This window comes from Pezoporus flaviventris, unplaced genomic scaffold (assembly GCF_033815535.1).
Source record: "Pezoporus flaviventris isolate CSIRO_AGI_PZ_B2104156 unplaced genomic scaffold, CSIRO_AGI_Pfla_v1 ptg000059l, whole genome shotgun sequence".
Taxonomy (NCBI): domain Eukaryota; kingdom Metazoa; phylum Chordata; class Aves; order Psittaciformes; family Psittacidae; genus Pezoporus; species Pezoporus flaviventris.
In genome coordinates this window covers 2,675,478-2,703,147 of record NW_026892607.1, presented here as the reverse complement: position 1 = coordinate 2,703,147, position 27,670 = coordinate 2,675,478, and the positions used below count along the sequence as shown (strand labels likewise).

Below are 27,670 nucleotides of genomic sequence, written 5' to 3'. Positions count from 1 at the left end.
CTACCTAGCATCGATCCTGCCAGCCATTCTGAATGCCTGGGAGAAGCAGAAGTTAATTTCTCCACAGCTGGGAAATTCCATTCACCGTCCTCCAGGACCTCATTTATTTTTGTTTCGCCTTGTGGAAGTAAGGAGAGGCAACCAGAGCGCACCCCTCTACACTAAGGCGCTTTCAGTACTCTATTAGTTACTCTTCATGACTTTAAATGTTGCAGTTACGCTCCCAGCAAGGATAAATGCAGAGAGACATTTGTCATTTTCACTTACTGCCTACCTTCGGGTTTTGAACAAATTTAGCTTTTTATTCCTCTCCAATCTTTTTACCTATTCCTTTACATACTAAAAATACCAGCATCCTTCCTGGAGGAACACACCCATTGGAAATTACTCCTCCATTATTTGTTTTCCACTTGAGCAATTGCACAAGCAAATTTTCCATAGAGTCAAAGCCCAGAAAATGCAGCTCCACGTTGCCACAATACCTGACCCTGCTACTTTCTGCTGAATTGCCTAGTGTCTGAGAGCAATTTAAGTAATTTAAGAAGATGGAGAATATAAACAAGATAAACATAATAATAAATTATTAGACCCCAAATACTCTCACAAAGTTGAAGGCACAGCACAGGAGGACACATGGATATGCCACAAACGCTGGTTTTCACAGAGCAGTTCCCATTAGTAATGCATCCATTATATTTCTGCATTGAATAAGGGACTCCATAATAAGCTGGTAAACAGTGACTTCATGCCTCTGCCTCCTCTTAGCTGGCCTTCAGTAATTAAAAATGCAACGTGAAGTTTCCAACATCACCTACAACCTGAGTTCCTGCATCTCTTCCACAGGAACATGAGCAGCAAGTCAAGGGAGGGGATTCTCCCTCTCTGCTGCACTCAGAGGACCCCCCTTGCAGTCCTGATCCAGCTCTGGGGCAGCAGCACAAGAGGGACGTGGAGGTGCTGGAGTGAGGCCAGAGGAGGCCATGGAGATGCTGCGAGGGCTGGAGCAGCTCTGCTCTGGAGCCAGGCTGAGAGAGCTGGGCTGGGGCAGCCTGGAGAAGAGAAGGCTCCTGAAGGGGAGACCTGAGAGCAGCTCCAGTGCCTAAAGGGGCTCCAAGAAACCTGGAGAGGGGCTTTGGGCAAGAGCCTGTAAGGACAGGCCAAGGGAAATGAATGGCTTTAACCTGCCAAAGGGGAGACTGAGATGAGCTCTTAGGCAGAAGCTCTTCCCTGTGAGGGTGCTGAGGCGCTGGCACAGGGTGCCCAGAGAAGCTGTGGCTGCCCCATCCCTGGCAGTGTCCAAGGCCAGGTTGGACACAGGGGCTTGGAGCAAGCTGCTCCAGTGGAAGGTGTCCCTGCCTGTGGCAGGGGGCTGGGACTGGATGAGCTTTAAGGTCCCTTCCAACCCAAAGCAGTCTGTGATTCTGTGATTCTAAGACTGGCTCTGCACCATACATGTCTCCAGCATCGGGGCAAACAGTCTCTTGTGAGCATGGAACAAGAGACAGCTTTGCCAGTGGTGCCAACCTCTCAAATTCTGTTTGTTGATGGGTCTTAGTTTTCTCTACAAACAAGAAGATACAAGAGTCTTGTCAGAAAGACCAATGGAGTATAGAGCAAAGGTGACTTTTTTTCCCCTATAATCATTTAAAATTGTAAATATCCATGTGGGAAGCAGCTATCACTGTGAAGACAACAGGCACAGAAATTGGATTTCATAGTTCCATCTCTAGTAGAACTCTCCTTAGCTGCTTGGTAGAAGAGGAGATGATGCAAATCAGGTGAAGAAAAAGGTCACTCAGAGTAGTTTTTTTATCTTTTATCTAATCTTGCTGACAAGGTGTGGGCTCTTTCTCCTGGAAGCCCTAGTAAAAGAATCCAGTTTACCTGGATTGTGACATGTCCTCATGTTTTTATGATTCATCCCACTATTGTTAAGTTAATACGTGCAGGAGCAGCACTGAAGGAGTTGCTGCAGGGAACTTGGGGAACTCTGAACCTAATGCAGTTACTTTATGAGATGATAACACATCTACACAGACACGACACCTGTCTTATCCTTCCCTTTTCCTGTGCGTGCTTTTGAGGAAAGCAATTTGTACCAGTGTCATCATTCTCCAGATAACTTATTGTTTCATTGTCATGGATCATGCTGGGTCTTTGCCTTCTCTTTCCCTCTCTCAGTGACTGAAATACCCTGACAAACAAGGGAAATGGGTGAACAGGGCAGCGTTTTGTTCAGACTAGCATTAGCAGCCCATTTCTTTTCCTCAGCTCACACAGAGGTTCACCGAAGGAGCACTGGAGACGATGCCCAATTGCTGACTTGAGGTCACCTTGTGAAATCCATTGATGTTTCATGATCTGGGAAGTGGCCCAGAGCTTCTGTTCTCTCAGCAAACAAGGCGCATTGGCTCATCTCGTTTATTTCATTGCTGTGCGGTTTGTTTACACCTCTGGCACGCAGCACCGACCAGAACATGCACTGTCATCTCTACACTTGCGTAACTAAGCCTCAAGCCAAGGCACTCCTGGATCCACTTGGCCACTTCACAAATGAATCTGAGAGGAATCCGTAGGAGTCATCACAGCAGATTCTTGCCACAGGCTGAGGATCTGGAGCCATCCCTCACAGTATGCCAGCACCAGACACGGTGCTTCTTCCCCTCTGCAGTCCTGGTCAGCCAAGAGCACTTCCGAACGGCCACAGCCTGTGCGGTACCTGCTGTAGTGTTCCAACGATATGGAAGTAAGGCCTGTGGGAAGGCACAGCTCCCTGCGCAGTGCAGTGACCCCACAGAAGAACGGCAAGCTGCCTGCCCCACAGGGTGTTCCCGCTCTCTACACCCATCAGGCACTGACAGACGTTCCCCTGGAGATGACAGATATATTCTTAGCGCAGATACACGAGCGTGCCCGTAAATCCCTACGAAGGATACACCCGAGCCCGGAGCCAAAGAGCCAGCGCGGGGGCTGTCGGCGGGATTCCAAGCTCTGGCTCAGCCTTCACCTCAGCGGCGGCGGCGGCCACCAGCGCCTGCCCGCGGGCTCCTGTACCTGTTGAAGGCCTGGTTGTGAACGCGCCGGCCTCTCGCAGCCCCGTCAAGCCGAGGTGAGCGCGGCGAGGGGCGGCACCGGGACGGTACCGGAGGCACCGGGGCGGCACCGGGGAGGCACCGGGGAGGCACCGGGGAGGCACCGGGGCGGTACCGGAGGAACCGGGGCCGCCTCCTCAGCCACTTCCTCAGCCGCCGCTTCCCGCCGTCCGCGCAGTCTCGCGGTGCCTGCGGAAGTCTCGCCTCGTGCTGCTCTTCTCGCGGGCTCAAGCTACCAAGATGGCGGCGGCGCCGGGCTGCTGAGCGGGACCCTGCGGCCGGGCGGGCTCCGGGCGCTGCTGGCGGGGGATGCGGACGGGACCGGGCGCGCCGCCGCGGCTCTGAGCGCATCGACACCCCCCGGGCTGGGCCGAGCCTTCTTGGCGGGGCCCCGCCGCTGGTGGGGCGGCCGCTGGCGATGACCGGAGAGAAGCTGCGCTCGCTGCGCAGGGACCATAAGCCCAGTAAGGAGGACGGGGACCTGCTGGCGCCCGGCGAAGAGGAGGCGGCCGCCGCGCCCGGGGGCATCTTCACCGGCGGCCGCGGGAGCAGTGGGAAGGGTGGCCGGGCCGGCGGCCACCGTATCTTCAGCAACCACCACCAACGGCTGCCGCTGAAGGGGGGCCCGGCAGCCGGCGGGACGGGCCCCTCTGCCGAGCCCGACAAGTGCCCGGCGCACTTCCCGGTGCACGAGTGCGTCTTCAAGGGGGACGTGAGGCGGCTCTCGGCCCTCATCCGCACCCAGGGCATCGGGCAGAAGGACAGTCACGGTGAGCGCCCGTCGGGCCGGGGTGCGGGGAGTGGCGGGTGGGGGAGCGGCCGCGCTGTGGGAGCTCCGCGGCCCCTTCCCGCTGCCCTGCCGGGTGTGGGGCCCCGGGGCCGGGCTGCGGAGGAGCGGGGCTGCACGGTTGGGAAGCATAGAGCCGTGGAATGGTTTGGGTTGAAGGGACCTTGAAGCTCATTCAGCTCCAATCCCTTGCCATGGGCAGGGACACCTTCCACTAGAGCAGCTTGCTCCAAGCCCCTGTGTCCTACCTGGCCTTGAGCACTGCCAGGGATGGGGCAGCCACAGCTTCTCTGGGCAAACCCCTGGGGTTTTGGCGATAGGAGGGAGCACAGTGTTAGCTTTTGTGACAGTGTAGTGGTGGGAGAGCTGCTTCTGACCGGCTCTGCCTCGTGTCCTGAAACCTACTCCATTTAACAACAAAGAAATACTATATTTTCCAGATGTCTGAAGTGTCACCTGTTTGGTTTTGGAGGTTCTGAGTCCCCCCAAAGTGTGGCTCCTTTGGCGTTGCTGGAATTTGCTTTGTTTTTTTCCCCGGGGTAAAACTCCAGAACTTCTTTTTTCCTCCTTAAGTGTTTTAGTTCAGGGGTTTGAAAGAGACAAAATCTTGTTCTCTGTTCTCCTCCAAGCTGGGTCTGGACATAGAAGTGGCAATAGCAGATACAGAAATACAATCCTCATGCTGCTCCCTAATGCATAAATATTTAGCTCACTAGATGATCCTTAAGGTCCCTTCCAACCCAAACCAGTCCATGATTCTATTTAAATCCTGCTAGGACATCTTAAAATAATATCAGAGAATCCCAGCCTGGTTTGGGTTGGAAGGGACCTTAAGGCTCATCCAGTTCCAACCCCCTGCTGCAGGCAGGGACATCTTCCACTAGAGCAGCTTGCTCCAAGCCCCTTCCATCCTGGCCTTGAACACTGCCAGAGATGTGGCATCTATATATTTAATTTGGGAAATATTTTACATTTAAAAATACTAAATCAACCTGTCAAGTCAGCTTAAGTTTCATGTTTTTCATCTGTAGGCTTCCTACCTATTTTAAGAGTAACATCATTGTGCTGAAGAATGCTAAGTTATCCTTTGTGTGGTGTCTGGGAAGTTGTGATTAAAGGGTGCAGTTATGTTCTGTTTCTGATTAAGAGATAAATGTTCCATTTGTTTTACTTAATTGTCTTATGTAAAAAAGAACATTAAGGTAGAACCCCCTTTGGGATTGGCAGAATGGGAAGAACAGCATAATTGGAAATTAAAAGCTATGTCCATGATAACTTTGGGCACTCTGAGACACAGACTAATGTATGTGGAGGAATACACAGCTCGGTTTCCTCAATCAAGGCAGGGAGGAGTATTTCTTCCAACTGTCATAACATTTTTCTGAGTATGTTGCTGTAAATATAGCTACGGATATATTTATCCTGTCATCTTCATTCCAAAGGCTGCAGCAAATACTGGGAGAATGAAAGCAGCAGACTGGGGAAGAAATTCTCTCACTTAGTGTATTCCTTCTGCTGACTTCTCCCCTACACCTCCTCCAGTTCCTTGTCAAGTAACTCATCATCACAAGTTTAACATCTTTACTTGATCCATCTTTGCTGCACTCTCCTCTTCAGTGTCTATCACAAACACTGATCCTATCCTTTTTTAATATATATATATGCACCACATATATATATATACATTTCAAATGAAGATCTTTCTGCTTTCTCAGTAGCAGTGCTTTGGGGATTTCTGTCTCATTACCCTCCTCCAAGTTTTTATTTTAAGCATTTCTTTACTATTAAGCTTTCAGATAAACCCCAATAACAAACTTCTTAATGTCCTGACATACCAAAGGCCTGACTAGTATTTCCTTGTTATTGTTTTCCTTCTGTTTGAATCCATCTGTCACTTGTTTACATATCTGAATCATACGTTATTTGGGGTAGATATTATACTCGGAAATAAGCCTGAAGAATCCCAGTGCATGATAAGGAAGTGAGAGAGGGGAAAAAGAACTGCTTGTAACAGTGTTTATAATTCAGTCCCATTTTTAGCGTGGTTAAGTGCAGAAAAGCCAAGTTCTGTAGAGTGTTAAACTCTTGGTGTTCAGATAAAACAGCTGATGGTTGTGACTGTAAATGGTGTGCAGCCTCACTCACTCTAAATTGACCTCAAAAACCATTACTCATTGGAATGCCAGCATCATTGTTCCAAAACCAGTGAGTTTCTGGGGAGAAGCTTGTCTGTATCCCTTTCAGGTTACTTGTACTATAATATGCATTTAAGAACTTTAACACATATTCAAAATGAAACCATGTTGTATTTTGGAATAGCCAAATCATCTTGCTGAATTACTCTTGGAAAGCAGACTCAGCTTCTTTGTAGGTGTGCCAGATGCCTCACAAAAGGTTAAAGGCTGCACACACATGCAGACAAGTGCTGTATTTTATGTGTCATTTTGTGCAAATGGGTTTTGTTTGCCTACCCTGGAATGCATGTGTAGGATTTCAGGCACTGTTGTATCACTGCTTTCTCAGAATAAGGCCCTGGAGGCTCAGTGACTCGGGGAGGGAAGTGTACAAGCTCATTTCCCAAAGCTATAGATGTCGATGAAGTCGTCCTTAGATGGAAAGGAAACATGAGATTTGTTTATGTGGTGGCTCAAGCTGTTGCCAAAAGATAATGAATTTGATTGCAGCTGCTCAAGTATGTGCCCATTCACGTTCCAGTCGGTGTCTTCAAGTGATCGTATCAAACACGTTGTCATTATGATTAAATTGCACGGAAGTAATCAAAATGACACATCAGCCACTTCATTAGAGTGCCCTTTTTATTCCACCTCCAAGAGGTGAAGCACACAGTTATATCTTTGCACCCTCCTCTTCCTCTCCAGCAGCCGTCTTGTGTAAAGCTCCTTGTTTTTATGGAATCTAACATTGACTGTTGTGGCTTGGGCTGGGGTTCTTGGAAAACCTCATCCTGTGCAACTGGAAGAAGTGAAACTGCCCTTGCCACACTCTTGCCTGTCCTGCCAGAAATGCCTACCTGTGCTGTGCACTGGCTGGGAAAAATAGAGTGGTGTTAAAGCTCACCGTGTGTTTTCATCAGGCTCATTTTGCCTAGAATGGTTCTCTGTGCTCTGGCTACGTCTAGAGGAGCCGCTGCTGTTCCTGCCGTGATCGAGCAACTAAACATCATTTGTGTTTTAGGATCCTGAGGTTGCAGTGCAATAGTATTCCACTGGAGTGGTTTCCTTTGAGCCCTGTAAGCACTGATCCTGATTAATTTATCAGTCTGGGACTTCATGCATCATGATGGTGGGTCTCTGTTTCAGCAGCTGCTGGAATTGGGTTTACACCTTCAGATCCCATCTCTCCCAAAGCAGTAGAAGTTAACTTGTCCCGTTGTGTCTGTGAGCCAGCCAGGTTTCTGGGATTAAATGTGTGGAATGTTTTTGGCTGCTGTGTGCTTGAACAGCTCTTCCCTTTCTCCTGGGGTTGGGGGGAAGAACCTGAAGATTGCATGGAGACATTCTATGAGTTGAGGGATTCCTCAACTGTAATTTCTTATACAGCCTTGCACAGTTTAGGTGGCTTATTTTGATAAGTCAGAGTTCAATTTGCTGCTGATAAACCTCATTTTGCTTGGCCCAAAGAGCATCAAGACTTACCCAGATCTATCCGATGGATGATTAGCGGTGGAGCTGTGCAAAATGCCATTCAGCGTTTGCCTTTTGGGTGCCCCAAAGCTAGCAGTATGTCTTAGCTGTTGTTGAGACTGCTTTCTTTTGATCAGGGAGGTTCTCTTCTGAAGTAGCTGTGGAGTTTTGATGGAATAGAAATCTGTGTGAGATTACTGCGGTCTTACAGGGTTTGGTGTGCTGCGTGTGTGGTGTTAGACCACCCCATCCACAGTCCTGCCACCAGGCTCTCCAGAGCAGCCACATGCTGTTGTGTCCGTGGCTGCTGAACTTGGCTGGTCCAGATTGAGGGCTGTCTGGAGGGGAGTTTATCAGGGCAGTGAGAAGTTTCATCATATCCCTTTTCTGTGTGTTTCTCTTCCGGGCCCCCTTTTCTAAAGGAGCTTTCCTGGCTTACCTGTTATTGTGCTCCTCTCCCTTTGGTACCACAGCTAACCTCTTACGTTACCTCACTGTTGTTTGTTAAACCTTAGACTTCTTCCCAGGGACTCTCTGGCTGAAGACCAGCAAGCAGGATGTCACCTCTTTTCAGGTTCCTCATAAATAGCTTTTTATATTTCTATTCCTTCTGGAATTGACAGGTTCCACTTTCTGTACTTTATCAGTTATTGCACTGTCTGGTTTTCTGCCTGCTGCTCTTCCTCCCCCTCATCTGCTCTATCCAGATTTCTTGTCTAGTTTCTGAATTGCATACTTTGAAAGAACATTGAATCAAAGAAAAATCTATGCTGTAAGAGCTCTCTGGAGGTGGGCTAGTCCAGCCTGCTGCTCGAAGTAGAGATAACACTGGAGTTAGATCAGGTTGCTCAGAAGGAGATCTAGTCCAACCTCCTGCGCAAAGCAGAGATAACAGCTGAGTTAGATCAGGTTCCTCAGAACTGGGTCCAGAGGAGTTTTGAGATGATGTGTGCCATTGCACACCTGCGCTTTCTGCTTACGGGCTGAATGAGATCTGACAGAGTTCCCAGGAAAGCTGTCAGGGGCCTGGTTAGCTTTGGGTTTGGTGTTTTTTGCAATGGCAAGAAACACCATGCTGTCATAGCTGGTGGAGCTGTCTGGCTCTTTTCTATCCACCCTTTGAAATGTGGGGTGAGTTTTTAATTTTAAGGTATATTGATGTAAGAGAAAACTTAGTGCAGAGCTATTTTTATATATACATAGAATCCCAAACTGGTTTAGGTTGAAGGGACCTTAAAGCTCATCCAGTTCCAACCCCTGCCACGGGTACGACACCTTCCACTAGAGCAGCTTGCTCCAAGCCCCTGTGTCCAACCTGGCCTTGAACACTGCCAGGGATGGGGCAGCCACAGCTTCTCTGGGCACCCTGTGCCAGCGCCTCAGCACCCTCACAGGAAGAATTTACATAGGCAAGCACACATACACACACACAAATATATATATGTATGCATGTGTATCGCCCATTGAAGTGCTTGATAAGGTGAGGAAGATGTTTACCCCTGGCTTCCATAATTTGAAGTTTCTGAGCACATGGTTTGGCTCCTTCTCAAGTCTGTTCCTCAATAACGTTATTCCAGTCACTTAACAAAGAGTGGCTGCATCCGGTATTCTGCATTGTGTCTTGGCTCAGAGATGTGATGAAATCTATTAATAGACAATTTGAGGTTAGCTCAGAGTGTGCATAATGAACTAGGCTGGAGCTGTTTGTGATGTTGCTAGTGACCCACAAGAATCATCGGTGCTTTGTGTTGAGTAGCTCATACAAAACCACTTGGAACCTGCCTTTGCTTGCCTATCTTGATCAGACATTTCATGATACTGTAGTATGCTGGCAGTTACTTCGTATAGAAGCCTCTCAGTTCTTGGATTGCATCTTTTAGGTGTATGGTACATCAGCCTTTACATGTAGCAAGTACTTACAGTTAACATGATACTGGAAAATAACGCTAAAATCAGTACATTTGCTGTAGTTGCAAATGACTGGTTTTCCAGTGATTTTTCTCTTAACTCCACTAAGAAAATATTTATATATTTAAACAGAGCAATGCAGTTAAATGCAAGCTACATCAGTAAAATGTGCCAGAATTCTGGTAGCATCACTGATCCAGAAAATCAACCCTCCGTACCTCACAGTGCATATTTAATAGCAGAAGTACAGAATGTGTCATATGCGTAGCCAGGAAAACAAGCTCGTGTTTGTAATATCTGCTGATAATCTCGGAAGCTTTCTTTGGAAACAAGGCACCAAAACAACCAAAAAGGGCTTTTGTAGGGAAGTTGCTGTTATTTCACAATCTGTCCAGTACTGTATTAGTGAAAATTTTGTATTAAAGCTATGAAAAAGTAATAAAATAGGCTCTTAAAATTTTAATCAGTGTCATATCTTTGAGTAGCTTTTAGCCTAGATATGTCATTCTTTGTAAGGTATCAGACTTTTCAGACCATGATAAGCATAGAGGTTTGTGTTATCTGTCTTGAAGATACAATTGGGCCTCTTTGGCTGGCTTAAGTTTCAAGATGTCACTCCAAAAATATCTCCCTTGGTCCATGAAATGTGTTTTGGATATATTTATTCTAACAAGTATAATCCAAATGCTTGCTCAGAAGAACGCAACTGCTTTGGTGTATTGTAGTGTATTCCGTGGATGGATCATGTAACAGGTTTCGTAACATGTTTGAGTTCTATATGCAGATACCTGAAGGAACTGCAATGGATTCATGGAGTTCAGCAAGTTCAAGAGCCTGCTCCTGAGTTGGGGCAATCCCCAGCACAGGCCCAGGCTGGAGGAAACTGGATGGAACATCCCTGAGGAGAAGGACTTGGGGGCATTGGTCAATGAGAAGCTCCCCATGATCTGACTTGAGCGTGTGCTTGAGCCCAGACCCCCCCCCCCCCCCCCTTCCCCATGCTGGGCTGCACCCCCAGAGCGTGAGCAGCAGCTCAGGGAGGGGATCCTGCCCCTCTGCTGTGCTCTGGGGAGACCCCCCCTGCAGCCCTGATCCAGCTCTGGGGCAGCAGCACAAGAGGGACGTGGAGCTGTTGGAGCGAGGCCAGAGGAGGCCATGGAGATGCTGCGAGGGCTGGAGCAGCTCTGCTCTGGAGCCAGGCTGAGAGAGCTGGGCTGGGTCAGCCTGGAGAAGAGAAGGCTCCTGAAGGGGAGACCTGAGAGCAGCTCCAGTGCCTGAAGGGGCTGCAGGAAAGCTGGAGAGGGGCTTGGGACAAGGGATGTAGGGACAGGCCAAGGGGAATGGCTTTAACCTGCCAGAGGGGAGACTGAGCTGAGCTCTTAGGCAGAAGCTCTTCCCTTTGAGGGTGCTGAGGCGCTGGCACAGGGTGCCCAGAGAAGCTGTGGCTGCCCAATCCCTGGCAGTGTTCAAGGGCAGGTTGGACACAGGGGCTTGGAGCAAGCTGCTCCAGTGGAAGGTGTCCCTGCCCGTGGCAGGGGTTGGAGCTGGAGGAGCTTTAAGGTCCCTTCCAACCCAAACCAGGCTGGGGATTCTATGACGTTGACTCTAACATCTTGCTATTTCATTATTTTAGGAAACACTCCGTTACACCTTGCTGTGATGCTGGGACATAAAGGTAAGTAAAATATGAATTTTGTTGGCTTTTAAATTATCTCAGAGATTTGGTGGCAGGAAGAAAAAAGTTTTTTTTTTTATTTTTCCTGCACATGATCTTGTGTTTCTGGTTGAAAGTTGAGGTTTTCTGAAAAGAAGCCACCACATGAATTTACAAGGGGAAAGTTGGAGACGAGGTTAGAGCTGTTCTTCAGGCCAAGATCCAGGAGCTTGGTAGTGAATCGAGTACAGTGGATAGGAGCTGTAGCTGTTGGACTCTCTGTGAGTCTAGAACAACAGTGGGTGGACCCAGCTCCTCTCTTCTTGCAGAGTTGGGAGGAAATTGGGAAATTTGGAACATGGTAGAAGATTGAGAAACAGCTCAAAGCTGGGGCGTGCAGCAGGGGCAAGCATCTGCACGCCTGCTTCCCCTTTCCTACACGAGCAGCTGAAGTGGAGGGATGTGCTCAGGATGTGTAGGCAGGGGACTTGATCCAGGCAGATCTCTATCTTACTCTGCAATTAATTCATGTGTGGAAGGGTTACTAATACCTGTTTGTGGGGTGATACCCTTTCTTTTAGTCAGTGCTGCTCTGGTTATTAGTGTCACTGTGTGTTGCTGATCTGCTCACTAGAGGTGTCTGATAACCCCATTTTGCTTTCCCAGTGAAGTGAATCAGACTAACATCCTCTAGAATAAAATGACTCTGTGAGTGGAAATGGAACCTCTCACCTGCATTTTGCATACTCTCTCACTCACTGGATTGGAATTCCTGACTCACTGCCTAGCTGTCCCTTCAGGTGTCAACCCCTGTAGGGGGCATGGGACAGGTACAGGGCTGTTGACTCTCCATGGCTCCCAGTTTTGCAAATTCCCTTCAAGGAGTTCTTTACAGCAGAATTTCAGAGCACAGGATTTATATTTCTACTTCAAGTAGGAAGTATAGATATAGACACGTCTCAAGACTGGGAAGAACCCTGGAATATGATTGTTCAGTGTCTGTGGCAGTAAAATTTCACTGCTGCAGCAGGGATGGCTTGGTGTCATTCAGCCCTGTGAGTCCTGTGCCTGGGTATGTGGTACTGCTCCATGAGAGAGCTGCTGTGAACCAACACACCTGGCTGGTTTGGAGAGGGGAACAGGAACTGCAGTAAGTTGTCTTAGGATGTTTTGGAAACACCTATGAAGTGATCCAAGATAATTGAGAGTTAGAGCAGGAAGTGATTTTGAAGGAAGAAGGGAAGAGGTGGCATATGCAGAAGAAGAGGCAGTAGAGCTTGCTGGAATCTGCTGATACTAGCCCAGGCTGGGGTACTTTTAAAATAAGTCAGTAAAAAAGGGAAGAAAAAGAAGCTATGCAAACACTTTTTGTGACAGCAGTGAGTCAAATATGTTTTACAAGTCACAGATAGGAGTTTTTTTCAGTGAAAAATGAGGCTTCATCAGAATTGCTATTTTCCAGTGAGGGTCCTATGCTAGAGGCTTGGATCACCAGAAGGAAATGGAGGCAGAAGCCTCTTTCATTTCTCAGCCATACATAAGGCATTTTTCTTTGTAAGGTACATTTTAGTTCTGTAACTACTCTGCGTTGCCAAGCAGTGGTGACCAGCAGTGTGCATGTTTCAGGCTTTAGTTTGTCACGGTCATTAGGTGTAGAAGAGGTTGAGTGGTTTTGGTTAGAAGGTGATGAGCTGTCATGAAGGGACACATTCCATATAGCTACAACAGTATCATACCACATTAATGAATACAAACAATTCTGAGCCAAGATGCTTCTAATAAAACTGGTAGAAAAGCATTTGCCAACTTTAATTCAGTATGGCTGACTATTTATTCTGAGTCTCTCTTATGTTTTGGTTACTTTATGTAAAGGATAAAGAGCAATCTATTCAGTGCAGACAGGTTCCTTCAGTGAGCTATCCTCACGTAGAGCACAGCAAAGAGAGCCTTTCTTCCCTCTTCTCCTGTTCTGCTTGACTGCGTATTTTAGATTTCAGTTTGCAGTTCATCTCTTGGCCTCTTTCCATGTAGTCGGTCATCCTGTGGGTAAAGCCGTAAATCCCTTAGGATGCTTGTGGCAAGCCTCTGTCTAGTTTGCCTAGAGCAGGGCTGTTTGTGCACAGCATCCAGCACGATTCCTGCTTTTACTGTTTTGACTTCAAATCCTGCATAGTTGTTGATCACCAAGAGCCCCGAGTCCTTTCCTACCTCATTGGTCTGTCTCATTGATATTGAGAGTCAATTTTCTGTCTTTCCAGGTGATGCATATAGATTGTTCAGCTGTGTAGCAGTGTTATAGCTGGGGTTTTCTGAAGAGCAGGGTGAATTTACATCCTGTTTATTTAACTACAGTGTAACCTGGCTGGTAAGTGCAGGCTTATTTGCCTGCTTGCTGTGCAGTGCTGTTACTGCATTTGGCACTGTATTTAAGCAACCATAAAAATACGTCTCTGTTTGTGCTGACTGAGTAGTCAGGGCTTTTGTTTATTTACCACAGAAGATAGTATATTCACCAGTGAGGTATCTCTTCCTTCCTAAACACTGTGCTTGCTGGTGACTCATAACTGTTGCATCTGGAATGACTGGTATGGTTTCCTGTAACACCTATAGCAGGAGAATAATCCAGGAAGTTCCTCTATCCGTCCTGCCTGGCCATCCTATTCATAACGAGACATTTGTCCAGCCTGCAGCTCCAGCTTGTACTGCTCTGCCATTTGCAGATGGGTCAGGTTGATTTTAATGAGATGTGGTGAGGAAACTTTCTGTAGTTGGAAACTGAAGAACGGTTTCGTATGAAGACAGCTTATTCAAAACATGGAAACAACAAAAGCTTTCTGTGCTCCCTGATTTTAAGGACTGCTTGTTATTCCATCACCTTTTACCCATAGACAGAGAAGGGAAGGCAGGTTGAGCTGTGTCCCCGCTAGGAACGTGTGTGTGTGTGTGTGTGTGGCTTTGAGATGTGGAAGTTACTTTATCAGCACAGCATGTGCATGCTGAGTCTCAGGGTTAGCACTGGTGCTCGCTGTTACTGGTGATGCTGGTGAGAAATGGAGCACGTTGCAGGTGTGGAGCACAGGACTGTGAGCCGTGTGCTCCAGATACCCATGTTGTCAGTCCTGCAGTACCTGTTACTTGTGCAGCTGGTCATGCACATGCTCTGAGGCTTTCCTCGGTCAGTGAGCTTGTTTGCTCACTTCAGATGCCACAGGACGTCCCAGCGTGCAGTGATGTGTTAGTGCCACAGCTTCCTCTGCTACCCATGCACATGCAGTTCTCAGGACTTGCCTAAGTCTACATCTCCATGCAGTTTTCTAGCAAACCAGTTTACCATTGACCTTTAGGTGAAGGGGGTTGAGATGGAGAGGAGGGGGAAGCATGTGCACAACTTCCATGTGTGGAAGACTTATGAAGTGTGTCTTGGTGCTTGGATTTGTACATTAAGTAGAGCTGATGCAATATTTTAGAAGCATTTGTTACATAGTTTTGTGTCTGTATATGCATCCAGACATACAGCTTCATAAAAAGCAAAACACAAGAAGCAGAAGGGATGTTTCTTCAGTGGTTGTGTAATTGGTGGTTAATCACTAATTATATTTTTAGTGCCAGTGTTTACCAGGGAAGTGCTATAAATACATGAATGGGTTTTATTTGTCCATAGTTTGACTTGGGATCCAGATACGTACTTTGATAAACTGTTTTATATGTTGAATATCTTACTTTTGCTTTATTATCTTTTCCTTTATTACGAGTGATATTGCTACATCCTTGATGTTTATTGCAAATAATGATTACTGTTTTGTTACAGAATGTGCCCACTTGCTATTAGCCCATAATGCTCCAGTAAAGGTGAAAAATGCTCAGGGATGGAGCCCTCTTGCAGAAGCCATCAGCTATGGAGACAGACAAATGAGTAAGAGCCCCTGCTTCCCTATTAAGGCCTTATTCAGAACAGGAAAACAGGTTTTCAAGCTATGTTTTTTTTTAATAATATGCCTATTTTAGTTCTCTGAAGAGTTTATCTTAATATTTTCTCTATCTAAATATGATATGATAAGCTCTACCTACACATGTTCATTTCCTTGATAAGAAAGATACTGCATTAGGATACATAATGCTAAGTAAATATTTTGCTTGAAGTGATTGTAGAAGCTATAAAACAGGATTCTGTATTTAAAATTGGAGTTACAAGATCAGAATGGATTTTAGCTGTATAGGATCATCCAATTAGAACTGCTTCATGTGATCATACATATCAGTTATATGGAGATGTATATCAGATATATCAATTGGCAATGGGATATTGCTTTCATGTTGCATCTCAACAGGCCAGTGGGCAAATACAATGATTACTTACTCCAGATATAAAGTAGTAAAGAGAAAATTATTTTACTGCTGCTCACTAGTGGATGTTCATAGTATTATATATTCCCATGTCGCATAGCAGAAAACTCGGATCTATTACTATATTAATGCACTAGTTTGTAATATACTACCAACATTCTGCATGTCAGCTCCTCACTACTAAAGAAGTTCCTCAGTGAAGTAGATGTCATGCAGTCTATAGACTCACATTCAATAACACATGTATATCACATGTTTAGTAATGTGCATGTCAGAGACCTGTTCAAGGTCTTCAGTGATGTTCTGTCTTGACATGATTGTATTCTTGTCATTCTAAGTAATTACTGAGTCTTTTCTTCCTGTTTTAATCAGAGAAGGCTGTGTATAATTACTGTAACTTGAGGTTAATTTCTCTGAAGTCTGATGAAATGTTACCTTTGCATTGTTTTTCCTTTTAGATGTCAAATAATGACACCAACCTTTCATAAACCAACAAATAAATGGAACAGATTTACCTGATAGTTAATTTCTATTTAGTTTCAGCACTCCTAAGGAAGCTCAAACAGCAGTCCAGGGAAAGTGTTGAAGAAAAGCGACCTCGATTATTAAAAGCCCTGAAAGAGGTAAGTTCAAGGCAGTTGTGCTGACAAAACAGATCGTAGAATCACAGAGTGGTTTGGGTTGGAAAGGACCTTAGAGCTCCTCCAATTCCAACCCCTGCCACAGGCAGGGACACCTTCCACTAGAGCAGGTTGCTGAAAGCCTTCTCAGATTCTAAAAGTTCCAGTAAAAGGTTTGTGTAGGACAGACCTCTGGTCTTTGCAATCCAAAAGTTAAAGGCTGTATTCTTAATCTGTATTTATTTAATTAGATTTTTAGGCTCTCCAAAATCTTTTGTTTGGGTGAATAATGCCACCAAGAAATCTGGAGAGAGACTTTTTACAGGTGTTTATTTCCCTTTAGGTGGGGTGAGCTGCTCCTGCCTACTCATGGTAAAATACGAATGGGTTTATAGAAAACCAGCTGTTTGTCTTAAGTTAATGAACCCATGCCTCTTAAAAGTTAAGTGAAACTGCATCTGTGATATGCTCTGTAAATATGCTCTGCCAGTTTCATTGATCCAAGAAAAAACCAAACCTGCTGTCTGTCTAGGAGTGAAAAGCTTTCAGTTTTTGTGTAAGAGCAGGCAGAAAGCAGATGCAGCCTTAATCAAACAGCTCTGCCATTCCTTATTCCTGCTGGAGCAAGGCCTGTTCTGGAGTTGCATGGAGTGCAATTATGTGGCTACCTCAGTGTACTACCAACATTTGCTAATTTTAATCAAGTCACCCCTTCCTTTGTTTTTGCTTTGCATACAGTGTAAAGGAGTTGGCTGGCAGGTGTTTATGGAGATAGAGCTTTTATATAATGAATTAAGCATGTTTCCAGAAGGCAGATTGAGATTTGCCTATGTGAATGCTCCTAGCTAATACTTGGCTCATTAATATAAGCCAGAACTTGTAATTCCATAGGGTTCAATGTGATCAATCAAAGCAAGCAGAGGTCCATAGGTCTTTTTCTAAACACATATTTACAATAAATCTTTTACAATCCACTACTTAATAGCTGTGTAAACGATTATTTTTTTAAAAGGGTGGTTCAAATGAGTTGTGAAATGTTAGCATTGATTCTAGTCTAGCTAGAGCTTCAGAAATGCTTAAATTCGGTATCAGTTCAAATAGTAACGTTAGAGAAAGTTTTCTTTGTCAGCAAAGCCCAGTTTCTGCCTGTCTGTCAGCAGATTTTATACTTGTCATTTAGCCTGAAAAACTTGTTAATATGTTGTTCTTTTCATCTCAGCTAGGTGACTTCTATCTAGAGCTTCACTGGGATTTTCAAAGTTGGGGTAAGCAACTGCATATTCCCTTCACAGGGAGATAGTGTAATCAGTCTTCAGCACACTTGTTCTCTCAAGCTGAAATTATCAATTGGTTTGGATGTTGGAAAGTTCACCATTCAGTACTCAAGATCTAAATTACAAGGAAAAGAGGACAGCTCTCTTTTTGAGCTATTTTTGCTTAGTTGTATTTTTGCTTATTCACTTTTGGAGCTGAATTTTGTTCTGTACTTCAGTGACACAGTGTGGGGGGGACAAGCTGCTGTTTACTTTAAGAAATGGATTATTAGAAAAGTGAAATATCTGTATCTGGTTGATTTGTGTCACTACAGAGCATTGGTTTGAACAATTTAATTGAGTTGAGGCATTTAATTTCCTGAACTTAGCCTGTACTGTGAATGGTGACTGTCAGTTAAGTGGAGCTGTGTGGTATGTTCTTCAAGCCTGAGCTTCACCTTAATACTTCTTTTATGTGACTGTATAACCTTCCACCTCCTCTTATTTGAGTAGAAAAATAGAAATAAATGAGCAAAAATGTAAGGAGAGCTGCAGTCTCATGTGTCCACCTTGTAATTCTATATGGCCTCTTGGTTCCACCAGTGCTTTTGTCTTTGCTTGGTGTTTTAGTGCATTGGGGTTTTTTTTCCTGCTTATGGGTGTTCAGCTTTAATGGCAGCTGGGCTTTCAGTTGGAACAATATAGTAAATAAACTATCAAATCCTAGAATTAAGGTTTCAAACTGCTAGAAGACGAGTTATTGGGATTTATAAATGATTTAGCTGTGCCTGAGGACACTTTAAATTATATCCTGATGCTGAAAGCAGCCTGTACAATTACAAATCGGTTTTGCAGTTATTGAGTAGAAGTAACCCTGGTATTAGTATTGAATAGAAATAACCCTGGTATTAGTAAGTTATATCTGTATTGAGATCATAATGGAAAATGGGTGCAATATATTAAAATGAAAAGAGAGATTCAAAGTGATGCATAGTTTTAATAGAAATACATTGCAGAGGAACCTCAGTGTCTTGATTATGTTCTCTCTTCCTACCTTCAGTGCCTTTACTTTCCCGAATTCTGCCTTCTGATGCATGTAAAATACACAAACAAGGTATAAATATCAGGTAAGTCTGATTTAACAGTGTGTGTTGTCTGAGTCAGAAACATCTGTGTGCCAGTGAAAATGCTGGATTCCACTGTGGACTGAACGAAGTCACTGAGGAGCATGCAAATGTTGGTGAAACAGCCTTGTGTGTGCACACTGGTGGCTAGAGCCAGGAAGTGGTTTGAACTTCAGACTGTCTCTTCCCCCCCACATTGGTCTGAGTTTAACTTCAGTTCCTGAGTCACTTAAAATGGAAAAGAAAAGCAGTTGAGCTGTATAAGGCTTTATCTACCAGACATGACAATGACAAGTTGAAAAATAGGAATTTGGTGTTTTTAATAAAATTTCAAATAAATGAGCTTTCAGTATTTTGTGGAGAACAGGAGAACAGTTGCTACTCCTGTCTCTGTAGTAAAATACTTAATGTGACAGATTCACAAGGTCAAGCGAGTGTTTCCAGGAGTCTGTCCATGTTCTGCTCCTTCAACTTGCTTGGTTTAGGCATTTGGATTTAAGTGTCTTTTGTGGCTTTTTCTTTAGGTTCCAAAATCTAAAATAGACAACCCCCCAGTAGTATGGTTCAGAAGATTTAATCTGTAGAAGACCTTGTGCTGTTAAAGCTGTTAGCACAGGTGTGGGAACTGATTTTTTTTAGGTCAGATTTGAGTCTGAGCCCATTTTCTCCTCATTTCTGTGTGCTATGAGACTGTTTCTGTGAGACTGGCATTGAGCAGAAATAGCTGCAGATTATTGAAATCAGAGGTCAATATAGGATGACTGTTAAGCAGTCACCCCTTAGACCTGAAGTGGTCACTGAATTCAGGTTCTTCAACCATCTTTGTTAAAGAAGTAGATATTCTAGCAATAATAGATATGAATTGCTAGAGAGGTCCTTGTCCTTGCCTCCCATCTTCTAGTTATTCAGGTCAGCAGAAGCATTTCTTTTGTGTTGGTGAGGGGGAAAAGTAGAAATAGCAACTAAAATAAGTCAAAGAAAAACCCAGTCTGTTTCTTAGTCCTCTTTGTAATTTGGGTCATGTCCTAATATTGTTACTCACATCAGTGGCTGCTGCTTGCAGAATAGAGTGCTGCTCACATGGAGTAGTTGTATTTCTCGATGTGTAGCACTGGCTACATAAATAATGTCACTTCCACATGCTGGCAGTTTGGGAATAAAGTCTTCTGAAGAAGATGTTACCTTTCCCTCTGAAGTTGGCATAGTAATAGTTTGGAATGCATTTATAATGGTAGAGATGTGATAATGTGGAACTTATTGTTAATAGCAATTTGATTTCTGCATCCAGGCTTCACTTAGGAAATGTATTAAAACTTAGGCTTTGGTGTGTTTGGTTGTGATTAAACAAATCAAAATGCTTCTGCTTGAAAACTGAATTTAGGAGTGTATTTGAGTGTTCATGGGTCCCTGTGTTGGTGTATTTTCACAGGCTGGACACAACTCTCATAGACTTTACCGACATGAAGTGCCAACGAGGGGATTTAAGCTTCATTTTTAATGGTGATGCCGCACCCTCTGAATCTTTTGTAGTTTTAGACAATGAACAAAAAGTTTACCAGCGAATACATCACGAGGTAAAGTCCTGTGTGAGCAGAGAGTGTGAAATAGCTCAAGTTTTAATTTCATTTCAGAAATCTTATTAAACAAAATGTGCCTCTCAGAAAGACCCCAACAAGCTCCAAGGAAATGCAAACAGTTGTTATAAGTTCAGCTGTGTAGGTGACATGAGAGTTTGCTGTGATAAACAGTGCTCTTGAATGCAAACTTTGAAATGAGGAAAAAGCTGGAATGTAAACCTTTTGGAATAATCTGTTACCATTCTGGGCAGGCAAATCTGTTTTAAGTTATGATGTGTGCTACTTTTAATCTTCCCAGTGGGCTCCCTGGGGGGGGGGGGTCCCAGGTGGGTTTTCAAATTTCCTTGCCAATGCTTGGTATCTGTTCCATCACCCTGTGCCCAACTGAGTTGCTAACAAGCACAAGGATCTGACTCCTTGGACCCCTTGTATTTTAGTCAAGGTTTTAATTTACAGCTTTACCAACCAGTTACGTACGTAAATGGATCTTTGCATGTAGGAAGAGGCTGCTGAGCTTCTGGATAAATCACTTGAATGCTTTATTTCATGGAATCTTAGAATGGCTGGTGTTGGAAGGGAGCTTAAAGCTCATCCAGTTCCAGCCCCCTGCCATGGACAGGGACCCCTTCCACTGGAGCAGCTTGCTCCAAGCCCCTGTGTCCAACCTGGCCTTGAACACTGCCAGGGATGGGGCAGCCACAGCTTCTCTGGGCACCCTGTGCCAGCGCCTCAGCACCCTCACAGGGAAGAGCTTGTGCCTAAGAGCTCATCTCAGTCTACCCTCTGGCAGTTTTTTATTTTCATTAATACTTAAGATGAAACTATTGGTAACCATTTGGCCTAGAAAAGTTTGAAAATTCAGGAAACACTGGTTCTGGGAGACGTTCCAAGTGAAGAGATTTATTGATTTACTGCTAACTTCTTTTCTTCTATAAGAAATGTTAAAAAAGAGTAATCACCATTATTAAGTTCTGTTCATATTTGGGAATTTTTCTTCTAGGAATCTGAGATGGAAACAGAAGAGGAGGTTGACATTTTGATGAGCAGTGATATTTACTCAGCAACATTATCAACAAAATCCATCACCTTCACGCGTGCCCAAACGGGATGGCTGTTTCGAGAAGACAAAACAGTAAGCAGACAGAAAACTTCACAGGCTGCATTACTGGGGACAAAATAGTGCAGACAGCCTTATGATAAAAATTACTTCATTGTAGGAGTATGAGGCCTCTGCACATTCATTCCGGGGTGTGCAGTGAGGAGTCTATGCTTTCCTGTGTCAAAGTAGCAGGGAGATGGGAGCTTTGAGGGTAGTTTCCTTTGGGTGTTCCTTTTTGTGTTATCCATCTGTCTGAGATCTGAGTTCTCAGCTGTGAAGAAATTGAAATGGCCACTGTGGTATCTTCTTGAGTAGGAAATGATTATCTTGTGACTACGAAGTAATTTGGTTTCATCTGCATATGTTCAGGTAGTGCCATTCCTCACGGATTTTCATCTGAGCTAGTGCTGCACAACTTTCTTCCTTTTGGATACCAAATCCATATTCTGCACCTGTAAATTATCCTTCAACACAGCTTGCTGCTGAAGGGAGTTTCAGTCACATTCCCCTTGGCCACTCTTAAATTGTTAAGCAGTCCTTTCTGTCTTAAAATTGCCATTGGTACAAAATACCTGCTCATGATGGCATTCTTGTGTTTGTGCTGTCCAGACCTTGCTGGGATTGTCCACTGACAGTTCATGTGGTTGGTTGTGTGAATGACAGCATTTCAGTCCTGAAGTTATTGCACTGATGTGCAATTATTTTGGTATACAAGAATTTAAATGGTTTTATTTTATCCCTGTGAGTCACTAATGTCCAATTCCTTTCCTGCAGGAAAGAGTAGGAAACTTTTTGGCAGATTTCTACTTGGTTAATGGACTTGTATTAGAATCAAGGAAAAGAAGAGAACATCTCAGTGAGGAGGATATTCTTCGAAATAAAGCTATTATGGAGAGCCTCAGTAAAGGTGGCAACTTGATGGAGCAAAATTTTGAGGTATAATCAAGTAATTCTTCACAGTATGTGTATTTGTGCATAGGAGAATAATCCTTCACTCCATTTAGCAGAATCTCTAGATAATGGTTTATTCCATTTTGATTCACTGAATTTATAATAACAAATCCAACTTACAAGTATAACCATGGTGATACATTAATGAATTATCCTCATTAGTGCACACATTCAGGAATGTCTGTGATTATATTGGATATTTCAGTCTTAATTTGGCCCTTAGTAAAAAATGATGGGTTTGGCTGTGGCAGATCACTTTAACTTCTTTTAGGGGAAATGTTTATGGTTCAGACTCCCTTTCTGCTTTGCTTTCAATCATGGTTTTCTTTAGCTTCATTAAAACGGAGCTAAGCATGTTATTATCGCCATGAAATCAAGAGCTATTCAGAATGAGCCAGACGTCATCTGGGAACGTGCATTTTAAAATGGACTTATTTATGTCTGTATTAGCTTGTCCTTTGTTACTTGTCATTGACACTTGAATTGACTGATTAACTGATGTATTAAACCAGCCAACATCTATGTAAAATACAGTTTGAGGCCAAATACCTAAATGGAGACTATGAGAGCGAGAGCAGGCGATTGAAAAGCCCAGTGAAGCATCAGCCACAGACTGGATAGACTATATTGCTGTTCTGTGTAGAGTGGAAGAGCAGTTGTATCTTTTGAATGGCAAAATTGTAAGAGCATGTAAGGAAAGATAAAGAGTTAAGACCTGTTTTTCTGAACAGCCTGTCAGACGGCAGTCCCTTACTCCTCCATCACCCAATACAATTACATGGGAAGAGTACATATCTGCTGAAAATGGAAAGTGAGTATTACTGCTTCATTGGCACTAATGTCCATAGACACTGTTAGAGTATTGGGTTAGGGTTGTGGGGTTTGGGGTTGGTTTGTTGTTATCTATATTCTGTTTACATTATGTATTTATATTCTATTTATATTATGTCCCTGGGTTAGCTAATCCTGAGCACAGAGACAGGCAGGGCAGCAGATGGGTTGAGAGCAGCCCTGAGGGGAAGCTCCCCAAGACCTTCAGTGTGAGCTTGAGCCCAGAACTCCCCCATGTGCGGGGCTGCACCCCCAGAGCGTGAGCAGCAGCTCAGGGAGGGGATCCTGCCCCTCTGCTGCATGAAGGGGAGACCTTGGAGCAGCTTCAGTGCCTAAAGGGGCTCCAGGGAACCTGGTGAGGGGCTTTGGACAACGGCCTTTAGGGACAGGATAAGGGGAATGGCTTTAACCTGCCAGAGGGAAGATTGACATGGATCTGTTGTGGGGTTTTGGGGGTTTTAACTAGTTTAATTTTTAATATATTTGAGATGGAATGAGTATTCAAGCAGAATAAATAGGCTGTGCTTGAACAGCTCTTGCTACTGGGGCAGAAATATGTATGCAAGATTTTGCTTTCTTTAATAATCTGAAGGGAGTTTAATGGGGAAAACAGGTTTCTAGCTACTATAAAGCAAAAGAGGAAAAGATTGGTTATGTTGTTTGTTACCTGTCCTGTAGCAGTCCTGTGTTTTCCAGTATTGCCTTGCAGTGCTTGTAGAGTAACTTTTTTTTTCTGAGATTGTGTTGCATTTTAGGCTGAAATAAAATTACCCTTTTTCTACTCCAGCCTGATTCTTTGTTCACATACAGCCTGTTTGAATTCACACCTGAAGTCAGCTGTATGTGTTTCTGGGTATCTGCCATGTCTTTCTTTAGAGCTTACGAATGTAATGTTCATGAGGAATTATATGAAGATTTTTAAGTCATTCTACACACTGCTTTTGTCTTGTCTCCTGGTTTAGCAGAGCTCACAGTAACCTGAATTAAGGTGGTTACTGACTATTCTTTACTGTGCCCAGCTTTTACTTTTAAGGTATTTCCTTTAGTGAAGGGATTCTTTACTGATATTTTCAAACCTGAGTCTGTCTTCTTGCGTTTAAAACTGAGGTTTCATCGAGAGGAAAACTGACTTTGGCTTTCTCCCCTCCCCTTACAGAGCTCCTCATCTGGGTAGGGAGCTGGTGTGCAAAGAAAGCAAGAAAACCTTTAAAGCCACGATAGCTATGAGCCAGGAATTTCCCTTAGGAATTGAATCGTAAGTCAAACTAAGTGGCCGTGAATGTTACTAATGTGTAGGAAATGTTTTAATGTGTTTATGAACTGCAGAATCCTTCATATCTTCAGATAAGGAAAATGGCTTAAAACATAGGAGTGAAGTCATGCTGCTAAGCAAATACACTGCTAAATTAGAGACCTCAGTGGTGGGGTGCCTGTTATTAGAAGAGCTGAGCGCTTATCTTGCTTAATACCAAACCAGAGAGGTTTGACCTGTACTGTTTGACATGTACCTGTAGGACTGAGTCCAGGGGAGGCCATGGGGATGCTGCAAGGGCTGGAGCAGCTCTGCTCTGGAGCCAGGCTGAGAGAGCTGGGCTGGGGCAGCCTGGAGAAGAGAAGGCTCCTGAAGGGGAGACCTGAGAGCAGCTCCAGTGCCTGAAGGGGCTACAGGAAAGCTGGAGAGGGGCTTGGGACAAGGGATGTAGGGACAGGCCAAGGGGAATGGCTTTAACCTGTCAGAGGGGAGACTGATACTTCTTCTTAGGCAGAAGCTCTTCCCTGTGAGGGTGCTGAGGCGCTGGCACAGGGTGCCCAGAGAAGCTGTGGCTGCCCCATCCCTGGCAGTGTTCAAGGGCAGGTTGGACACAGGGGCTTGGAGCAAGCTGCTCCAGTGGAAGGTGTCCCTGCCCGTGGCAGGGGTTGGAGCTGGAGGAGCTTTAAGGTCCCTTTACCCCAAACTGTTTTGTGACTAATGTCACGATACTGATGTGCCTGTGTGTACAGAATTGTGGAGTGTATTTGCCTGTAACAAGTCTTAGCCCAGAGTTACATCCTCTTCTCTAGAGGGAAAGCTGTGAAACAGGAATTTATAATGAAATCTGGTTTTCTTTTCAGATTGTTGAATGTTTTAGAAGTAATTGCACCCTTCAAGCACTTTAACAAACTTAGGGAATTTGTTCAAATGAAGCTTCCACCAGGCTTCCCTGTAAAATTAGGTAAGATAACTACAACAGCTCTGGCTTTCTTTTTCCAAATGGGTGTATTTATTCATACAGTACATTCACAACTCCCGTTGAGTTTTGGAAAAGAACTCTGACATAAGAACTTTGTTGCTGTAGACTTCAGGAGGAAGAGTTAAGTTTGTGGAAGTAACATCAGGTAGGAAATGTGCAGCTGAAAGGTGAATCTAGTCCTAGTCAGGAAGAGAGCTTGGTTATTTACCTTTTCCTTATGTTTGCTCTAAGAGTGATGCAGATTTGGTTAATTGTCCTTGCGTTAAAAGCTGATCTGTCATGAGTTAAGCATTTTGAAGCATTTTCATGTTTCTTTTTCGTCAGGGATTACTGATGATTACTGACTTTTTCACTTACAAAAATAGAGGAAACTATTACACTTCTAACCAATGGAAATGTGTAAAGCAGTTTAGTCATGGTATAGATTATCACAGCATAAGCTGCCAGGAAGTAATAAGTGTAACACCTTTCTAAGTGTGACAGGATTTCTGTCATCCCTGTAAGCTGTTCAGGCTCAACAAGCCTGAACAGACTCTTCTGCTCCTATCCCATTTGCACAGCTCTGTTTATTGAGGATTGAATTTTTGCTGTGCTCATAAAGTTAGTGTCTGGGCAGGACCAGTTTTATTGAGGATAACTCAAGTGTTCAAGGTCAGTCCAGATTGGAAAAGGGTGGTATTGTCAAAGCAAACATGGGAAAAGTTCATCTTTTCATGTGTGTTTGCTCAAGGGAAGCCTACCTGTGGCAAGGTTATCTTAGAGGCAGATACCCTCTATCTTAACAGATTAATCTGTGTGTTCACAGCACCTTGGTTTCCATGTCAGTCTGCAGCAGGAAATGAAATTCACTGGATTTATATTACTAAGAGTTCCTGGAAGGGTGTGTTGAGATGGGTATTGTTTCTCTGCTCAGGGTATCTGGGTATATTCTGAAGTAACTTCCTTTAAACCCCTTTGTTAAAGAGCTTTGAACACCAGACAAGCTTCCATGTCTCCACCAAGTCTGAAGTTACAAATCCCTGAGTAACAGAGGGTGCTTATTGGCAGGGTTGCATTTCTTTGCCCTTCACTGTACCGTTTTGCTTCCTGTCCAGATATTCCTGTATTTCCCACCATCACAGCCACTGTGACTTTTCAGGAGTTCCGTTACGATGAATTTGATGAATCCATCTTCACTATTCCTGATGACTACAAGGAGGACCCCAGCCGTTTCCCTGATCTCTAACTAAACTGGAAGGTGAATGGGGAATACCAATACCAGCGTACCACAGTGAAAGCAAAAGGCTGCAAAAAGAGCCCACAGCTAGAGCTAGAAAAAGTGGGTCGTGAAGGAAGGGATAAACTTAATAACCCAGAAGAAAAGGGAACATGTATCAAATGACTGATGTACTGTACTCACTATAATGGGCGTCTAATGTAGTTCCTGATTTCCAGCAAGTCTCCTGACGTGTCGTTCACACTCGTCTCCGCGCAGGTCTGCAGCGTGGCGGTGCCACCCCGATGGCCCTGGGGACACTGAGCAGCTGTGAGGACTATCATTTGTTTTTAAATTTTATACATTTCTTGGTGATACAAAAAGCACTCTCGGACCATTAGCGTACAGGCTGACGTGTCTTAGCCCGATATTAGCCCTCTGCATCATCCCACCGTGCTTACGACTGACCATATTGTATTCTTTCAAGCTTTGTTTTCATGGATTGTAAACTACGTATCACAATGTATAGTTCAGTAATCTGAATGTTAGCTGAACGTATATTAGAAGGAATGCTCTTTCTGTAGAGGAATGAACCAAATGGTAACCATTAAACAGTTGGGTTTTCACACTGCAATACACTTCAGAGATAGCGTTTGCTCTGCAGGGAATAAGGTACCTCCTTAGCACCTTAGTGCGGTCCATTGTGGTGCTATCCATGTCTCTGAACCCTTTGTTTCTTCACTGACCTTTCTTGTGTTGGCTTCATGATCAACTTCATCATGCTGGCTTGGACATCCCTGCTGTGCCCATGCTGCTGTGCTGATGAATGTGCTCGGGGGGTGGGGGGGTTGTTAGCTACAGATTGTCACCTTTTTCCTTCTCTTTTCACATCCACGTAGGAGACTTGCTCCATAATGGTTGAGATCATTTCGTGTCTGTGTTCAGCAGCCACTTGGAACCATGGGGTGCATAGAAAGAGTTACTGGAACAGTACACTCGAGCATTAAACCTTCATACAAGAAGTTGTTTCTCTTGAGGTTAGTTTAATTGTAGTGCACATCGAATAGGGCTCACGTTGGAAGACTTCATTTGCAGATGCTTAGGATGTTTCCAGGTTTAATTTCCTTTCTCTTGATGTTTTGTAGGTAGGTGCTTCAGTACTATGGCCTCTTGAGCTCATTCTCATTCCAAGTGGTTCCAGTCTCCTAATTTGACAATAATCCAGCTTTTTCGTTTTGTTAGAAAGAACTTGTGCAAAAGGCTAATGGTGCTATTTGTTTGTATTGAGACATTGAAAGTGCTGTGGTGTAATTGTACAAAACTGTAAATATTTCCAAAATTATATTCTTTGTGCACTGTA

At 44.3% G+C, this 27,670-nt stretch overlaps 1 protein-coding gene across 1 annotated transcript; it reads left to right on the top strand.

The window, feature by feature from the left end:
* The first annotated feature begins 3,262 nt into the window (after positions 1–3,262).
* ANKRD13C (ankyrin repeat domain 13C) lies at positions 3,263–27,670 on the top strand. Its single transcript, XM_061469755.1, has 13 exons — positions 3,263–3,862; positions 11,065–11,106; positions 14,894–14,998; positions 15,967–16,052; positions 17,269–17,314; positions 18,363–18,429; positions 19,856–20,000; positions 21,004–21,135; positions 21,877–22,038; positions 22,785–22,864; positions 24,041–24,139; positions 24,997–25,097; positions 26,210–27,670. The coding sequence occupies exons 1-13, from the start codon at positions 3,511–3,513 to the stop codon at positions 26,338–26,340; spliced, it is 1,548 nt and encodes a 515-aa protein (XP_061325739.1). The 5' UTR covers positions 3,263–3,510; the 3' UTR covers positions 26,341–27,670.

Excerpts from the sequence above, each read along its gene's own strand:
- ANKRD13C (XM_061469755.1), top strand. The coding sequence starts at position 3,511 with ATGACCGGAGAGAAGCTGCGCTCGCTGCGCAGGGACCATAAGCCCAGT. Across the intron at positions 3,863-11,064 it reads CGGGCAGAAGGACAGTCACG|GAAACACTCCGTTACACCTT; the intron begins GTGAGCGCCCGT and ends TCATTATTTTAG. Across the intron at positions 21,136-21,876 it reads TGTTTCGAGAAGACAAAACA|GAAAGAGTAGGAAACTTTTT; the intron begins GTAAGCAGACAG and ends CCTTTCCTGCAG.